The sequence below is a fragment of the Spermophilus citellus genome (assembly GCF_964194105.1).
Source record: "Spermophilus citellus genome assembly, chromosome: 8".
NCBI classification, from domain to species: domain Eukaryota; kingdom Metazoa; phylum Chordata; class Mammalia; order Rodentia; family Sciuridae; genus Spermophilus; species Spermophilus citellus.
This window is the reverse complement of record NC_138189.1, coordinates 70594136-70611355: the sequence shown is the minus strand read 5'-3', so window position 1 is coordinate 70611355 and position 17220 is coordinate 70594136. Positions and strand designations below refer to the sequence as shown.

The 17220-nt window shown below is 33.4% G+C and overlaps 1 protein-coding gene across 6 annotated transcripts in view; it reads left to right on the top strand.

Moving 5' to 3' along the window:
- KLHL8 (kelch like family member 8) overlaps positions 1-9078 on the top strand; it is a 50115-nt gene extending 41037 nt beyond the window's left edge. For 5 of the 6 annotated variants that reach the window (XM_081303791.1, XM_081303792.1, XM_081303793.1 and 2 more), the window contains 4 exons: positions 3359-3527; positions 3749-3908; positions 6861-7062; positions 8020-9078. In XM_081303791.1, coding sequence (XP_081159917.1) covers positions 3359-3527; positions 3749-3908; positions 6861-7062; positions 8020-8143 — 655 coding nt within the window. In that variant the 3' untranslated portion in view covers positions 8144-9078. The remainder of the gene's footprint in view (positions 1-3358; positions 3528-3748; positions 3909-6860; positions 7063-8019) is intronic. The other variant, XM_081303794.1, reaches the window with a different exon arrangement.
- The last annotated feature ends 8142 nt before the right edge of the window (positions 9079-17220 follow it).

The window sequence follows — 17220 nt, the reverse complement described above, 5'->3', positions numbered from 1 at the left end:
GAAGACCCAAAAGGATCTACAAAGAAACTACTAGAACTAATAAATGAATTCAGCAAAGTGGCAGGATATAAAATCAACATGCATAAATCAAAGGCATTTCTGTATATCAGTGACAAAACTTCTGAAACGGAAATGAGGAAAAACACTCCATTCACAATATCCTCAAAAAAAATAAAATACTTGGGAATCAACCTAACAAAAGAGGTGAAAGATTTACACAATGAAAACTACAGAATCCTAAAGAGAGAAGTAGAAGAAGATCTTAGAAGATGGAAAAATATACCCTGTTCATGGATAGGCAGAACTAACATTATCAAAATGGCGATATTACCAAAAGTTCTCTATAGGTTTAATGCAATGCCAATCAAAATCCCAACGGCATTTCTCGTAGAAATAGATAAAGCAATCATGAAACTCATATGGAAAAATAAAAGACCCAGAATAACAAAAGCAATTCTAAGCAGGAAGTGTGAATCAGGCGGTATAGCGATACCAGATTTCAAACTATATTACAGAGCAATAGTGACAAAAACAGCATGGTACTGGTACCAAAACAGGCGGGTGGACCAATGGTATAGAATAGAGGACACAGAGACTAATCCACAAAGTTACAACTATCTTATATTTGATAAAGGGGCTAAAAGCATGCAATGGAGGAAGGATAGCATCTTCAACAAATGGTGTTGGGAAAACTGGAAATCCATATGCAACAAAATGAAACTGAATCCTTTTCTCTCGCCGTGCACAAAAGTTAACTCAAAATGGATCAAGGAGCTTGATATCAAATCAGAGACTCTGCGTCTGATAGAAGAAAAAGTTGGCTCCAATCTACATATTGTGGGGTCGGGCTCCAAATTCCTTAATAGGACACCCGTAGCACAAGAGTTAATAATAAGAATCAACAAATGGGACTTACTGAAACTGAAAAGTTTTTTTCTCAGCAAGAGAAACAATAAGAGAGGTAAATAGGGAGCCTACATCATGGGAACAAATTTTTACTCCTCACACTTGAGATAGAGCCCTAATATCCAGAGTATACAAAGAACTGAAAAAATTAGACAATAAGGTAACAAATAACCCAATCAACAAATGGGCCAAGGACCTGAACAGACACTTCTCAGAGGAACATATACAATCAATCAACAAGTACATGAAAAAATGCTCACCATCTCTAGCAGTCAGAGAAATGCAAATCAAAACCACCCTAAGATACCATCTCACTCCAGTAAGATTGGCAGCCACTATGAAGTCAAACAACAACAAGTGCTGGCGAGGATGTGGAGAAAAGGGTACACGTGTACATTGCTGGTGGGACTGCAAATTGGTGCGGCCAATTTGGAAAGCAGTTTGGAGATTCCTGGGAAAGCTGGGAATGGAACCACCATTTTACCCTACTATTGCCCTTCTCGGACTATTCCCTGAAGACCTTAAGAGAGCATGCTACAGGGATACTGCCACATCAATGTTCATAGCAGCACAATTCACAATTGCTAGACTGTGGAACCAACCCAGATGCCCTTCAATAGATGAATGGATTAAAAAAATGTGGCATTTATACACCATGGAATATTACGCAGCACTAAAAAATGACAAAATCATGGAATTTGCAGGGAAATGGATGGCACTAGAGCAGATTATGCTTAGTGAAGCTAGCCAATCCCTAAAAAACAAATACCAAATGTCTTCTTTGATATAATGAGAGCAACTATGAACAGAGTAGGGAGGAAGAGCAGGAAGAAAAGATTAACTTTAAACAGAGACATGAGATGGGAGGGAAAGAGAGAGAAAAGGGAAATTGCATGGAAATGAAGGAAGACCCTCATTGCTATACAAAATTACATATAAGAGGTTGTGAGGGGAATGGGAAAATAAATAAGAAGAAAAATGAATTACTGTAGATGGGATAGAGAAGATGTGAGGGAACGGGAGGGGGTATAGTAGGGGATCGGAAAGGTAGCAGAATACAACAATTACTAATAGGGCATTATGTAAAATTCTGGATGTGTAACCGACGTGATTCTGCAATCTGCATTTGGGGTAAAATTGGGAGTTCATAACCCACTTCAATCTAATGTATGAAATGTGATATGTCAAGAGGTTTGTAATGTTGTGAACAACCAATAAAAAAAAATTTAAAAAAAAGAAACTGTATAGCAAAAAAAAAAAAAAAACAGATGTGTCTCAAATAAAGAAGCAAGATAATTGAGGTTTATGAAATTCTCTACTGTTGGGGATATAGCTCAGATTTAGAGTACATGCTTGGCATCTGCAAGGCCCTAGGTTCAATCCCCAGTCCTGCAAATAAATAAATTACACCACTACTTTATTTTCAGCTTTAGTAACAGATAATAGTTTTAGAATATTTCAATCTTTTATTGGTACAGTGTATTAGGAAATTGAAGCTTGGCATGGTGGCTCAGGCTTATAAGACCTACAGATCAGGTGCCTAAGGCAGGATGATCAGAAATTTCAGGCCAGCCTCATGAACTTAGTGAGACCCTGTCTCAAAGTAATATTTCTTAAAAAGGGAACTTGGCATATACTTCAGTGATAAGGTGCTTACCTATCATGTTAATCTCTGGATTCAGTCTCCAGTATAGCAAAAAGAAAATAACATTTTTCTTATCATGATTATAATAAATTAGTCTTAAAAGGAGCTGAGTCTCTTCCTTCCCATAAATAAATGAATGAATGAATGAATGAATGCTCTTAAAAAAAATAAAGCATTGTGCCAGGCACAGTAACACACGCCTTTAATCCCAGTGACTGTGAGGCTGAGGCAGGGGAATCATAATTTTGAGGTCAGCCTGGGAAATTTAGTGAAACCCTGTCTCAAAAAAGGCTAGGGAATGTGGCTCAGTGGTGGAGTGCCCCTGGGTTCAGTCCCTAGTACTGCAAAAAATAAAATAAGTAGATAGAGCATTGTGACAAAAAGCTTGTAATATAAAAAATGAATATTATTTTGTGTGGTGGTGCGATGATACTCTGTAATGAGCTCTGCAATAACATGGATGCAGAAATGAGAATTTGGTTTTTGATCTCCATAGCAAACTCTGTCATCCCATTAGCCCCTCAATTTTACAATTGTATGTTTTACTAAAAAAATGATTATTTTGGACTCTTTTTATACTATTTTGTTGGGTTTTACTTCATTATTTGATATGAGTTTAAAGTAGCCTATGTAGGTTACACATTCTTGGAGTTGCACTCCGGAGCTATCTGTTTAGAAGCTTTGATAAATCAAAATAATGGAAACAATCATACTTTTGATAAATGACTTGTATTAGCACATTTTCTTTGCTATTTTTTTTTCCTGGAAACAACCCAGATGCCAAGGTATATTTTATTGCTTTTGCAGGCGAGGAATTGCCTTAGCTTCCTTAGGAGGACCAATTTATGCAATTGGAGGATTAGATGACAATACATGCTTCAATGATGTGGAGAGATATGACATAGAATCTGATCAGTGGAGTACAGTGGCACCAATGAACACTCCCCGTGGAGGAGTTGGCTCTGTGGCTCTAATAGTAAGTTAATGTGGCAACTTGCCCATTGAACTGCATTGAATCACATCCGTAATCAAATAAAGAAAGTCTGATACAGTCATATCACTAGTACACAGTTATTGATTTTATGCCATATTATTTTATGAAATACTACTTTCTTGCACATTGTGTTCTGCTGTAGGACCATATGTAAATCAATTCAAATCTAATGTCATATGTTATATTTGTTTTTCTCCATTTAGAACTATGTTTATGCTGTAGGAGGCAATGATGGAGTGGCTTCTTTATCTAGTGTAGAGAGATATGATCCACATCTGGATAAGTGGATAGAAGTTAAAGAAATGGGTCAACGAAGAGCAGGCAATGGAGTTAGTGAGCTTCATGGTTGCTTATATGTTGTTGGTGAGTGGATTGTATTTCTCTAAATGTAGCAGGATATACAACAACAAATATCATGAAATAATGCAGTAACAAATTATATTTAACCTTTAGAATCAGTCCTGAGATGTGTTTTTGAATTCTTAAGTTTCATAGCATGCTTTTTTATTTAAATCTTCACCTTTCACATTTAAAACTTCTTTTTCTAGTGATAGAAATATACCTAAACTAGGGGGCTATATGTAGATATATATACTTCTAAGGCTTGTTTTTCTCTATTGCATTTCAAAGGAAATTATGTTGAAACTTTTAAGTAAACATATAGATATGTCATGAATAACAGCTATGCAATGTTTTGTTTTGCTTTTTGACTTACTAAAACTCTGAATTGGAAGAATATCAGTGCAGTACTTTTTTAAACCCTCCTATGCCAGGCACAGTAGCATACACCTGTAATCCCAGTGGCTCTGGAGGCTAAGGCAGGAGGATCATGAGTTCGAAGCCAGCTTTAGCAAAAGTGAGGCTCTAAGCAACTCAGTTAGACCCTGTCTCTAAATAAAAACAAAATGGGACTGGGTATGTGGCTCAGTGATCAAGTGCTCCTGAGTTCAATCCCCTGTGTCTGTCCCCATCCCCCCCTCCCCCCCAAAAAACCTACTATGCATTCAAGTAATCTGGAAATGGGGGTCCAATAGTTTCTGTATTTCTGACAGCTCCCAAATGATAGTGACACTGTTCCAGGTCAGCTTCATTCACATTCAGTAGCAAGGCTTTAAATGATTATGAAATGGAAATAATAATGCCCATCTTTCAGAATTATTTTAATTATTAAAGGTAATATATGTTTTATTCTAAGAATTAGAGGCAATGTATGTTAAGTATCTCAAACTGTCTGGCACTTTGTAATTACCAACAAATGAGTAGTTGTGTTGTGATTAGTAATCCCTTCCTTTACAGATGAGGAAATGAGTTCAGTTTACCACTAGCATATGTCACACTTAACTGTGTGCATTGTTTGTATTATGTAATTTATAGTGTTGTTTTCTTTCCTTTTTTAAAAATGGGGTTTCACTGTATTGCCCAGGCTAACAGTGAGAATTTACAATGCGTGTACCTCAGCCTCCCAAATTGGTAGGGTTACAGGCACAGACTATTGAACCCAGTATAACTTATAGTTCTTAATAAGAGAATGGAATATTCTTAATGTTTAAATATATGCAAATAGACATTATACTGACTCTTTAATTGCTCATATGTGTTCAAGAAAAAGGAAATAGCACAATTTACCTTTAGATCTCACCTGATTATCACAGGGGCTCTATAAGGAAGTCAGAGACTTAAACACAGTGACTAATTTAAAGTCACATGGCTAAACAAGAGATGAAATTTGAACTTGGTTCTGTTTGAATCTGAAATTCTTACACTGTTGCCACCATCCTCAGCTCCCTGTTTCCCTAGATATTGGTACATTACACATCAACAGGATTTTGTCATGTTTACTTACAGAAAGGCCTTTATAGTTAAGAATAGACATGGTAAACATTTAAGAATTACTCAGGTTGGACATTAAAAAAACCCTTATTGATCACTTGTGTCCTATTTAAATAAGAAAAATGTGAAAGTATGGGCATGTCTAACAACCTAATTGCATTCTGCTTTGTCTCTTCTTCTGCTCTACATTATTTTTACTTTTTTTTTTTTTTTTTGGCATTGCTGGGGCTCAAACCCAGAGCCTTGTGCATTCTAGGCCTGTGCTCTACCACTGAGCTATATCTCCAGCCCTGCCTTGAATTTTTTTTTTAATATTTATATTTTAGTTGTAGTTGGACACAATACCTTTATTTTATTTATTTTTACACGGTGCTAAGGATTGAACCCGGGGCCTCACATGTGCTAGGTGAGCACTCTACCACTGAGCCATAACCCCAGCCCGAATTTTTTATTATTATCAATTTATGTACATAATCTAGAGAAATTATATGCAATCAGTGAAAGAAGGCTATGGAAAACATAACTATTAATAACTTTTTTATGTTAACATGAGCAATAATTAAAACTAAATGATTACAGTGAAAATTTTATAGTGATATTATTATATGTTGATCAAAACCAGATCACTCTCAAAAACTGGAAGATTTTTTATTTCAATTCAGTTGATTTAATAAAACCTATTAGAGAAGAGCACTTCATTTTTTTCTTTTTCCTTTTTAAACTGACTTTGTTTATGAAGAGACTGATAATGATATCAACACTCCTGTTCTCAGGAAAGTAGGTGGAATCACCAAAGAGAGAGATTATTCATTTAGATTTAGAGGAAGCCAAAAAACAGAGAACACTTTTAAAATAACAGTCTGTATTTAACCCTCAGAAATATATTAATACATTGTTAAACTGATCTATAGAAAAAAAAAGTCATCATTTGGAATGTATAGGAGGAAGATGTGGTTTTGACAAAAATTGGTGAGAATTCGTAGTCTACCATCTAATTGTGCTGGCAATAATAGTATGTAGGAGAACAACTGAAAAACTTCAGCTTGCATCTGGATGAACCATATGACCTAATGTAGTTTATTTCTTCTCAAGCCTTCTTACTGTTTTAAAAATATAATAAACAGAGAAAGAATCTTAGTCTTGTCTGCTTCAAGAAAGCTCAGGACAAGTTACATGAATGATTACTTTTTTTCTTGATTTCCAAATTGCTTAAATAAGGGGACTCCAATTTTACCCACTTTTAGATTTTTAATTCTAGTATTGAGGTGAAAATACCAATTAAATTTTTATAAGTTGAATTGTAGAAAATGTCTAGTAATAGTAGTAGTTTTTGGTGGTAAATGGGTATTGGGATAATTTTTTTTCTAGTTTTCTTTAAACTATTCTATATAGTTTTAAAAGATTGGGTTATAGAAGCTATTGAATTAAGATTTAGTAGTTAATTTCTATGAATGGTAATGCTATTTTAAAATATTTTTTATGTAGGTGGTTTTGATGATAATTCTCCTCTGAGTTCAGTTGAGCGATATGACCCTCGAAGCAACAAGTGGGATTATGTGGCAGCACTTACTACTCCCAGGGGTGGAGTGGGGATCGCAACAGTGATGGGAAAAATCTTTGCAGTCGGTGGTCATAATGGCAATGCATACTTAAATACAGTAGAAGCATTTGATCCAGTACTGAATAGGTAATTTACATTTTTTTCTCAATGATATAGTCCAATAACAGATGACTCCCGAGTGTTATAACACTGTAGTGTTATAACAACGTGTATGGTTTCAAGTTAAACTTTCTTCCTTCCCTACTCCATTTATAGTGTAGTCCTTCCTCGAAACATGGGTAATGTTCCAGATGGGTGCCTACAACCACAGATACGACCAAACTATATATGTATTGTTTTCTCCTAAACATATTATGATAGTTTAATTTATAAACTAGGCACAGAAAATACAAACAATAACTAATAATAATAATAATAATAATAATAGAACAGTTTTAACAGTGTTCTATAATAAAATTGCCAGCACCACTGTTTTTGTACTTTGGGACCATTATTAAGTAAATGAAGGTTACTTGAATACAAGCACTTTGATATCACCACATTTAATTTTAATCTGATAACTGAGGTAGCTACTAAGTGACTAATGGATAGGTAATGTCTATAGAGGATGTGCTGGACAAAGGGCTGATGCATGACCCAGTTAGGACCTAGTGGGACTGTGTAAGATTCATCATACTAGTCAAAACAATGTCCAATTTAAAACTTGTGAATTGTTTAATTCTGGAACTTTCCATTTAATATTTTCAGACTGGTTGACTGTAGGTAACCATAGTGGAAAGTAAAACTTCACATAAGGGGAGACTTACTTTCCTGCTAGGTATAGTTGTTAACACAAAACTTTGAGATATCTTATCACCCTCTGGAAGCTTGCTATCTTTTAGAATCAGTTCCACAATAGGAAGTTTTTGTTGTGATGGTGGTGGTACTGGGGACTGAACCCAGGGCTTTGTGCATGCAAGGCAAGCACTCTACCAACTGAGCTATATCCCCAGCCCATAGGAAGTGTTTGTGTTTGGTATTTTGAACAAAGAAAATTATACTTTGTTTCAATATAACATTCTTTTTCTTTCTCTGTCTTTTCAGGTGGGAACTTGTTGGATCTGTGTCTCACTGCCGAGCTGGAGCAGGAGTAGCTGTGTGTGCCTGTTTAACTAGCCAAATTCGAGATGTGGGTCATGGATCCAGTAATGTGGTTGACTGTATGTGATTTGAGTTCAAGTCACCAACAATATATTCATAAACCTTGATAGGCAGGAAAGACAACTAAGATTTTGATAATGATCCCCTTTGAATTTTAACTATATCCAGAGTCTTATTTAAAGGTTAAGTGTTATATTATGAATAAGTGCAACTTTTGGAATTATAGCTAAAGAATTATTAATTATAAAGTTAAATTTCATACTTTCTACTTTAGCAAATGGAGGAGGGAAGGAAAAGAGTTTAACTTGAAACCATATCTACTCTGGAAAATGTTTAAAGTAGCACCAAATCCTTGAAATCTCCGTTGGGATGATTCAAAATTTACCATTCCTATTGCTTAAAGGTATTAACCTTTGGTACTGTGAATTTTTCTGCTCATCAACACAATATGAGACCTGCTCCTCCTAGAGATCACTTCTACTTGGTGCTGATCAGTTTATGTCTTGCTTTTTCTTCCTAGATGTTGATTTTTAAAATTTCTTGGGTATTTACAAAAAGTAGAAAATGTTTTTGTATTTTTAAGTACCACTTGGCTCTATTCTTGAAAGCTCTGAGAATACTGTATAAAAAAAACCTTGATTTCAGTTTGATTGCTAGAACGCCAAAAGACTTAGCTGTTTTAATTCCATCTGAAGGAGCTTACAATTTTGTTTTTATTTTGTTTTGTTCTCCCATCTCATGCAAAAAGTGAAGCAGAGGAACTATTTGAGAAGATTTTAGATCAATATTATTCTAGTGCCCAGTTGAAGACCTTGAAGAGTGGTGTAGATTATATAACTTCTCAGTAAGGAATCTGAAAATATCTTTAACTTTCTTCTTTGATTTCATTTTGAACCCAGGATTTATTATCTTCCTATTTTGTTATTTGCAGCTTTCCTGGTTTTTCTAATTGTACAGATCTGAATTTATTTATTTTCAAAAAACAAATACTTTTTTTTTTTTTACAAAAATCCTTTTTAAATTTAGTTGGCTGATTATGTAAGTTCATCATTAACCAATAAAACATGATGTTGATAAAAAAAGAAAACTTGCAACTATTGTTTTTCTCATTATGTTTGATACCTCCAGTGTATTTATTGAAATTTAGTTGACAATATTTCTATAAATTAATTTGAAGCCTGGATATTGATAAACCTGATATCACAGCTCTTCATTGTTTTAACTAGCATTATAAAATGACCTGTTTATTATATGTTCATATTTTTATAAATATTTATTAAGAAAATTAAAATATCCTGTTTTATATTTGCAGTATAGTTTGTCATCTTTTTTCTAGCCATTTTTAAATTGTTTTTGTCATTCCTTAGGAGTTATTATGGTTCACTGCTGGGAAGTTATTTGATTTATAAGGAAGCTGAAACATTAAGAGATTTTCTCCATCCATTCAGCCCTTATCAAATGGGATCCTGGACTTGTCAGTACAGTAGAACAGAATGACATATACCAAAAGTCAATGCCTGTTGAACATATCAAACCTTTAAAAAAAAAAAGGCAGCTTAAGCTGGAGATAAGCATCTTTGATGAAGCAAGTTTAAAAGTTCCCAAATGACTTTTTTTCTATTTTCAGCCTGTGGACAAGTTTCTTAAGTCATTGGCTGAATCTGAACTAGTGTTCTTTAGTATAACTATTTTAGCCAGTCCACAAAGCATTTAACTCTAGAGCATTTATTGGACCGGCTACAACTGAATGGATGTGATGATTAAGTTTCAAAACCTGGCTTCAAGTACCTATTTCTTATGTCTGATGGAGTTTTTTTGTATTATGATGCTTGTCTAGCTATGCTTACTATATGTATATTTGTTTTCTGTGCTGAGGATCTTATTGTTTCCTATGATTATTTTTTTAAATCATTTTCCTTAACATATCTCTGTTTCTATTATGCGTATGGAATTTGGATGTTACATTTCCATTTCTGATTTTTATTATACAGTGGTCATCTAACCAATGAAGTTGTTAGTCTAGTTACCCATAAAATAGGATAGACTCCTAATTAAAGTGAAATAAAGGGAAAATGTGACTTTTTGTTACATTATATACCAGAAGTCAGAAGCATAGCCTTGAAGGACCTGACAACAATAGGAAAAGATAAATAACAGTCAGTATGCAGTGTTTGTTGAATAAAAATACATTCTTTAAGATATGGAATGATTTAAAAATAAAAGCAATTAAAATAAAATAAAATTAAAATTAAAAAATATAAGGAATGAGAATCAGGCTGAAAGAATGGTGCAGTTGAAAGATTATATTCATAGGAATGAAGAAATGGAAGAAGATGACTACTTGAGTATTTGTGAAGCATGTCACTTTAACCTTGGATGTTAAGATCGTTGCTGTGCTGGAGTATTACAACACTAACTTATCAATGGGAAACTTACTACAGGGAAATTTATCACTACTTCTAATTTTGCATGAAGGGGGAAAAACATAGCCAGTTACGTCCCAATAATTTTTTTCAAAGTCTACTGAAGTCTAATATGAAAAATTATAGAAATGTTCGTAACTAATAAAACATGAATTCAATTCTAAATGCATTTTCCTTTATCCTACAAATCACAGGAAAAAAGCAACAAATAAAGTTCTCAAATTTACTATTTATTAACATAGTTTATATAATTTCAACAATCTCTTATCTGGACACTTAACAGAATTATAAGTTTAGTAAAATTTGTGAATAAAGAGAATGAGTAATACTCATTAGAGGGAGTACATAGCTTTTTCAGATACTTTGCAAATAATTAGTTGTACAAGAATATAATGAAATTAGTCCAAAATGATGTCAAATAATTTTGTTTATAAAGTGCTTCAAATTGGTTTTGTTTTAAAGTGCAATATAGGGTAAATCAGTACCTGTTGAAATTATAATACTCCAGCACAACAACATAATAATCATATGTATTACCAAGTACCGATACTAGATTCAAATCAGTGCAGTTTATTAATTCAAAACATATTGCATCTATATGTTAACAGGAACTTCTTTCTACAAAGGTCTGTGTAGTTTTCTCATTATTTGCTGTTATGGAATCCTATCAAAACTATGTAATTGTTTATTGTCCATCCCTCAAATTCAAAATTGATTTAGTGGGTTGATTGTAATATTTTTGTCTTTATACAATAGATTTTTATTTAATTGAAAGTTTTTTGTGACCTTTACAAAAATTAAAGGTTAAAGGCAACTAATGTAAGCTGTTTCACTATTTTTTTAAAAATATTTTTTTAGATGTTGATGGACTTTTATTTTATTCACTTATTTATATTTGTATATTTTGGTGCTGGATTGAACCTAAGGCCTTGCATATGTTAATAGGCATAGGTGCTACCATGAAGCTACATCCCAACCCCAAGAGTTCTTTTTTTTTTTTTTTTTTTTTTTAGTTTTCGGCAGACACAACATCTTTGTTTGTATGTGGTGCTGAGGATCGAACCCTGGCCGCACGCATGCCAGGCGAGTGCGCTACCGCTTGAGCCACATCCCCAGCCCCCAAGAGTTCTTAATTTCAGTAAAAGTGGGGAGTTTTGAGTTTTGTGGGGGTTTTTTGCTTTTTTTTTTTTTTTTTTTTTTTTTTTGGTACCAGGAATTGATCCCAGGGGCACTTAACCACTGAGCCACGTCCTTAACCCTATTTTATATTTTATTAGAGACAGGGTGTCACTGAGTTGCTTAGCCCCTTGCTAAATTGCTGAGGCTGGCTTTGAACTCAAGATCCTCCTGCCTCTGCCTCCGGAGCCGCTGAGATTACATGAACATGTTTTGATTGATGTTATTCCAGTTTGTTTTGTGAAATACCCCTTACCTTTTGGTCCATTTTTTTTCCTTATTTACTTAAGAGTTCTTTGTAATATTCAGAACATTAATCTTTTTGTCAAATTTTTTGTAGATATACATCTATTCTCCCATTTGTGGCTTATCTTTTCACTTTTTTTTGGTAAACAAAACAATTTTAATATTTTTAAATGTTTTTTCTATGCCTTAAGAAATTTTCCCTGTCCCACGGTGATAGTTTTCTAAAAATTAACAGTGTCTAACAGGATCAGGGATGTAGCTCAGTAGTAGAGCATTCATGAGGCCCTTGACTAGATCCCAGCACTGAAGAAAGAAAAGAAAAATATAAGTCTCATAGGTCTTTATTCTACCTGGAATCAATTTGTGTATGTGTGAAATGATAAAATCACTCATCTTTCACTATGTAGATAACTAGTGTTTCTCTGCATCATTTATTGACTAATCCATCATTTCCTCAGAAACTTTAGTTACATGCAAATTTTCGGAAGTGTCTCTTTGGTGACTTCCTGTTCTATTCTGCAGGTCATTTTGCCTACCTAAAAATCATATAGCATATAATTTAATTGTTAGGATTGGTTATATGTCTTCATACCTGGTAGAGCAAGTTGCTTCTTTTTTTCTTAAGGAGTGTTTTTTGCCTTTTGTTGTTTTATTAAACATGAAACTCAGTTTGTCAAATTCTTTGGGGACAAATAGCGAACAGCTCCAAGAGATAGTTTTACTTTTTTCTTTCTTCACTTCCCCTCTTCTCTTTCATCACATTTAATCTGTAGTACAGAGTAGTAACAGTTCTACAATATTGAACATTCTTGTCTTCTTTTTTCAATTTATTTTTAAATTCTTTTTAGATATACATGATAGTAAAGTATATTTTGACACACAAACACTGAGCATAACTTATTCTAATTAGGGTTAGAATCTTCTAGTCTTTATCAGGACAAGGAGGTTTGAGTTTGCTAAGATTTTATTGTGCTTAATTTTATGAAACACTTTTTATTCTGCATTTTTCAGTGATGTATGATGAATTACATATAAAGATATTTGAATGTTGAGCTATGTTTATATTCTTGAGATAAAACTCAACTTGATTAATGATCAGTTTTTGAAATAAACACCTGTATTTTGCTAATGCTTTGCTTTGGATTTTGTCTACTTTTGCTCTTAATTTTTATTTCAAGTAGTGTTTTTGACTGTTTCCTTACTTTTGCTAGCCCCAGAATAACTTATAGAGTATTATTTATTTCCTATTCCCCAAAGCATTTAACATTAAAGTAATTGGTTTCTTGATCATTTGATAGAACTTACTTGTAAAACCACCTGGACCTACAGATTTATTTTGAGGAAAAGTTGTAGCTACCAGTTCAACCTCTTTTTGGTTTTAGACTTTCATTTCTTTTTGAGTCAGTTTTGGTAAGCTTTCTTTTTAAAAAAATTTATCTGCTGGATATCAAGTTTTATATATAACATTTTCATAAATATTTCTAATATTTCTGAAATATTCCTTACTAGTATTTCCTTGATCCATGAATTTAAAAGTATATTTTTAAGTTAACTATTTTTAAAACTTTTTAAATTTCTTTTAATTAAATGTTATAATATCCATGTCGTGGAATTTTATTGAGACTTGTTTTATGCCCTATTGTATAAACTTTGTAATTATTTTTGTATTTTTAAATTTTTTATTGGTGCATTATAGTTGTACATACTGGTGGGATTTGTTATAAGATGCATATATGCACACAATATAATTTGGTCAATATCACTCCCCAGCATTTCTCCCCTCCCTCCCTGCCCTCCACCTCTCCCTTTCCTCTAATGATCTCCACCCCCACCGTTGTCTCCCTTTTTCTTCTCTAGCTTTTGTATATGAGAGAAAACATCGGATCCTTAATCATTTGAGTTTGACTTATTTCACTTAACACGATAGTCTCTGGTTCCATCCATTTTCCTGAAAATGCCATAGTTTCATTTTTTTAGATGGCAGAATAAAGCTGCATTGTCTATATATACTATATTTACTTCACCCATTCATTGGTTGATGGACACCTAATCTTGTTCCATAGTTTGGCTTTTGTGAATTGGGTTTCTATAAACATGGATATTCATGTCTTACTGTAGTAAGATGACTTTAATTCTTCAGGGTGAATACCAAGAAGTGGTATAGCTGGGTCATATGGTCGTTCCATGCCTTGTCTTTTGAGAAGCATCCATACTGACTTTCATAGTGATTATACTAATTTACAGCTCCACTGACAGCATAGCAATTGTTCCTTTTTCTCCATATCCTCTCTAGCTAACATTTATTATTTGTATTCTTTTAAAATTTTTTTTTTTAGTTCTAGATGGGCACAATACCTTTATTTTATGTATTTTTTTTTTAATGTGGTGCTGAGGATTGAACCCTGTGCCTCATACAATGTGAGGCAAACATTCTACCACTGAGCTACAACTCCAACCCTTTTATTTATATTCTTGATGACTGCCATTCTGAATGGTAGGAGATGAAATTTCAGTGTAGTTTTGATTTGCATTTCTCTAATTGTTAATGATGTTGAATATTTTTCATGTATTTGTTGGTCATTTGCATTTCTTCTTTTGAGAAGTGTCTGTTAAATTCATTTGCCCATTTATTAATTGGGTTATTTGTTTTTAGTGTAAAGTTTTTTGAGCTCTTAATATGTACTAGATATTAATCCTCTGTCAAAATAGCTAGTAAAGATTTTCTCTCATTTTATGGGTTTCCTCTTCACATTCCTGTTTCCTTTGCTATGCAGAAACTTTAATTTCTTGCTGTTCTATTGGCTTTGTTTCCTGAGCTTTAGTGGTCAAATTGAAGTAGTTATTGCCTGCACTTAAAAGCTGGAATGTTAACCCTACAATTTCTTTTAGGAGACTTGTTTTATGGCCTATTATGTAAACTCTGTAATTATTTATGTATTTTTGAAAAGCCTGATGACTAGTTTTCAGTGTATTTATACATTATATCAGAACTAGATTTGTATTGTGTAAGTCTTATACAATTTGCCATTTTTTCTTTTGTACTGTTTAATCTATCAACAGAAGGGAAAGTGTTTTGAAATTTCATTTTTCTGTGGGAGTTAGGAGTATGTATATATATTGAGATCTGATTAGGTGTATGCTAATAAGAAAAATCTAAAGTTAGGTTGCCAGGTGTCTTCCTGAATACTAAAAGGATCTCAGAACATTTCAGTCACCTTTCTTTTGCAAATTTTATTGTATTTTAGTTGTTTCCAACCCACTCAAAAACGTTATTCCCTGTTGGTTTGGGTTTACTTAGATGTTTACTTTGATCATTATTCTTTCTTGTTTGTAAGACATTTCTGAAGGTCATTTTCTTTCTCAAGGATGTATTTCCAGGAGAGGTTACTTTAAGGATATTCTGCTCAAGGTAATCTCATTCAGATTTTATTCATCTGAAAATGTCCTTATTTTACTGTCATTCTTGATGTTTTTTCTGGGCATAAATTTAGTTAATAGTTTTCTCCCAATATTTTGAAGTTTTTCCACCCTGACCTGACTACTAATTGTCTTTTCCTTCCTGTAGAATCTCCTTTTCTTCCCTCTTTGCCACTTCAAAGTTACTTTTTAAAAATATGTTCTGATGTATAGTTTCACTATAGTGTCTAGATATGACTTGCCAGTCAGTATACATTGATTCTTATATTTGTGATCTTTTCTAAAAATTGCAACCATGGACTCTTTGGATATTACTTTTCTAATTTCTTTTTCCTGTAACTTGGAACTGTTTTTCTGTATACCAATTTTCACTTCGGTTCTGTATAATCAGCTCTTAAGCAGTTGAACTTCTTATTTCATTTACCATGTTTTTCATTTTAAAAAATCTTATTTCTGTCTTATATATGCTTGGCCAGTTTTTATTAATTATATTGCTTAATTCTTCGGTTTCTTTTATTTCTTTAAGCATTGCATACATAGTTATCGTTACATCATAAGTTAAATAATTCTAGTATATGAAGTCTGAGGTTCTAAATCTGTTTCTTTTCCTTATGGTGTGTCATTTTACATGTATTTGGTGAATTTTATTTTGTAAATGTATACATTTACAAACGTATACCTGTGGGAATCTAGAGGTTCTAAATTGGGAATGTTCTCTTGCAGTGAAATTTTGCATTTGCTTCTCTGGGCCAGGGAACAAAAATGGCCTGGGATGTCTTCATTCTCTTCACTTTGTGCCCAGAGCTTGGTCTCCCAATTCCAGTGCTTATAATGGTACTGTTCCTCCAGGAGACCTTGGCTTCTCTGTTGGCTGACCTATCCTGCTCAGGTACCAGCTCATATATTGACCCTTGGAGGTTTGTTTCCCTGAGAGCCCAGTAAAGCATTCAAAAGTAGTTATGCATAATGTAGAAAGTAAGAGTAACAGGCGATCTTCTCGGACTATATGGTCTCTTATCCCATAAGCAAAATGTTGCCCTATCTGCAGGAGCCCAAAGGGCAGTTTTGGCTTGATAATTATCTTTATGTACCATGCTATTTCTATGAAGTTTATTTGTTGAATACCTTAACAGAATGAACTTTTTAATCATGTTTATATTCATATCCGAAGTTTCTTAAGTAAATTTAAACTAGTTTATAAAAGGATAATTCAGGAAATATAAGATTACTTGGTGTAGGTATGCCTGTCACTTCAAACATTTCTCTGTGGCCTGAATGCCTCAAATATCTAAGTTATTCTGCATCTAAAAGTTATTTTAGGTATACCAGCCCTTAGCACATTGATTTATTATCAATCACTTTATAAATGATTCCAAAGTACTGATGTAGATTCAGAAAATAATTGTATTCTGCCTGAAACTTTTTTTTAATTTGTCCTACTTAGTTGTACATGACAGCAGAATGCATTTCAATTCATTGTACACAGTGGAACACAACATTTCAATTATCTGGTTGTACATGGTATAGACACGCACCATTCATGCAGTCATACATGCACACTTTACAGATTTTCTTTTTAAAACAAATGTTTGTTTAACATAACAAATGGAATGGCCTTTTGTCAAAAGTAATAAAATTCTTAGCAGACCATAAATTTCATGATTTCCCCATCTGTTTGCAGACAGCAATCGCTTTTCCTGTCTGGAAACCAGAGCTCAGGACTGAATGACACAGTGGCTATTTATATCACATTCTAATACACAGTGCTCTAGTTTTCTTTTACTTGTTTCATCTCCTTTTTGATATCTAATCTAATACAGTACTAAGTTAACCTGTTATTTTAGGTTACCTTTATTACGGTGAATTTATACAAATTACACCC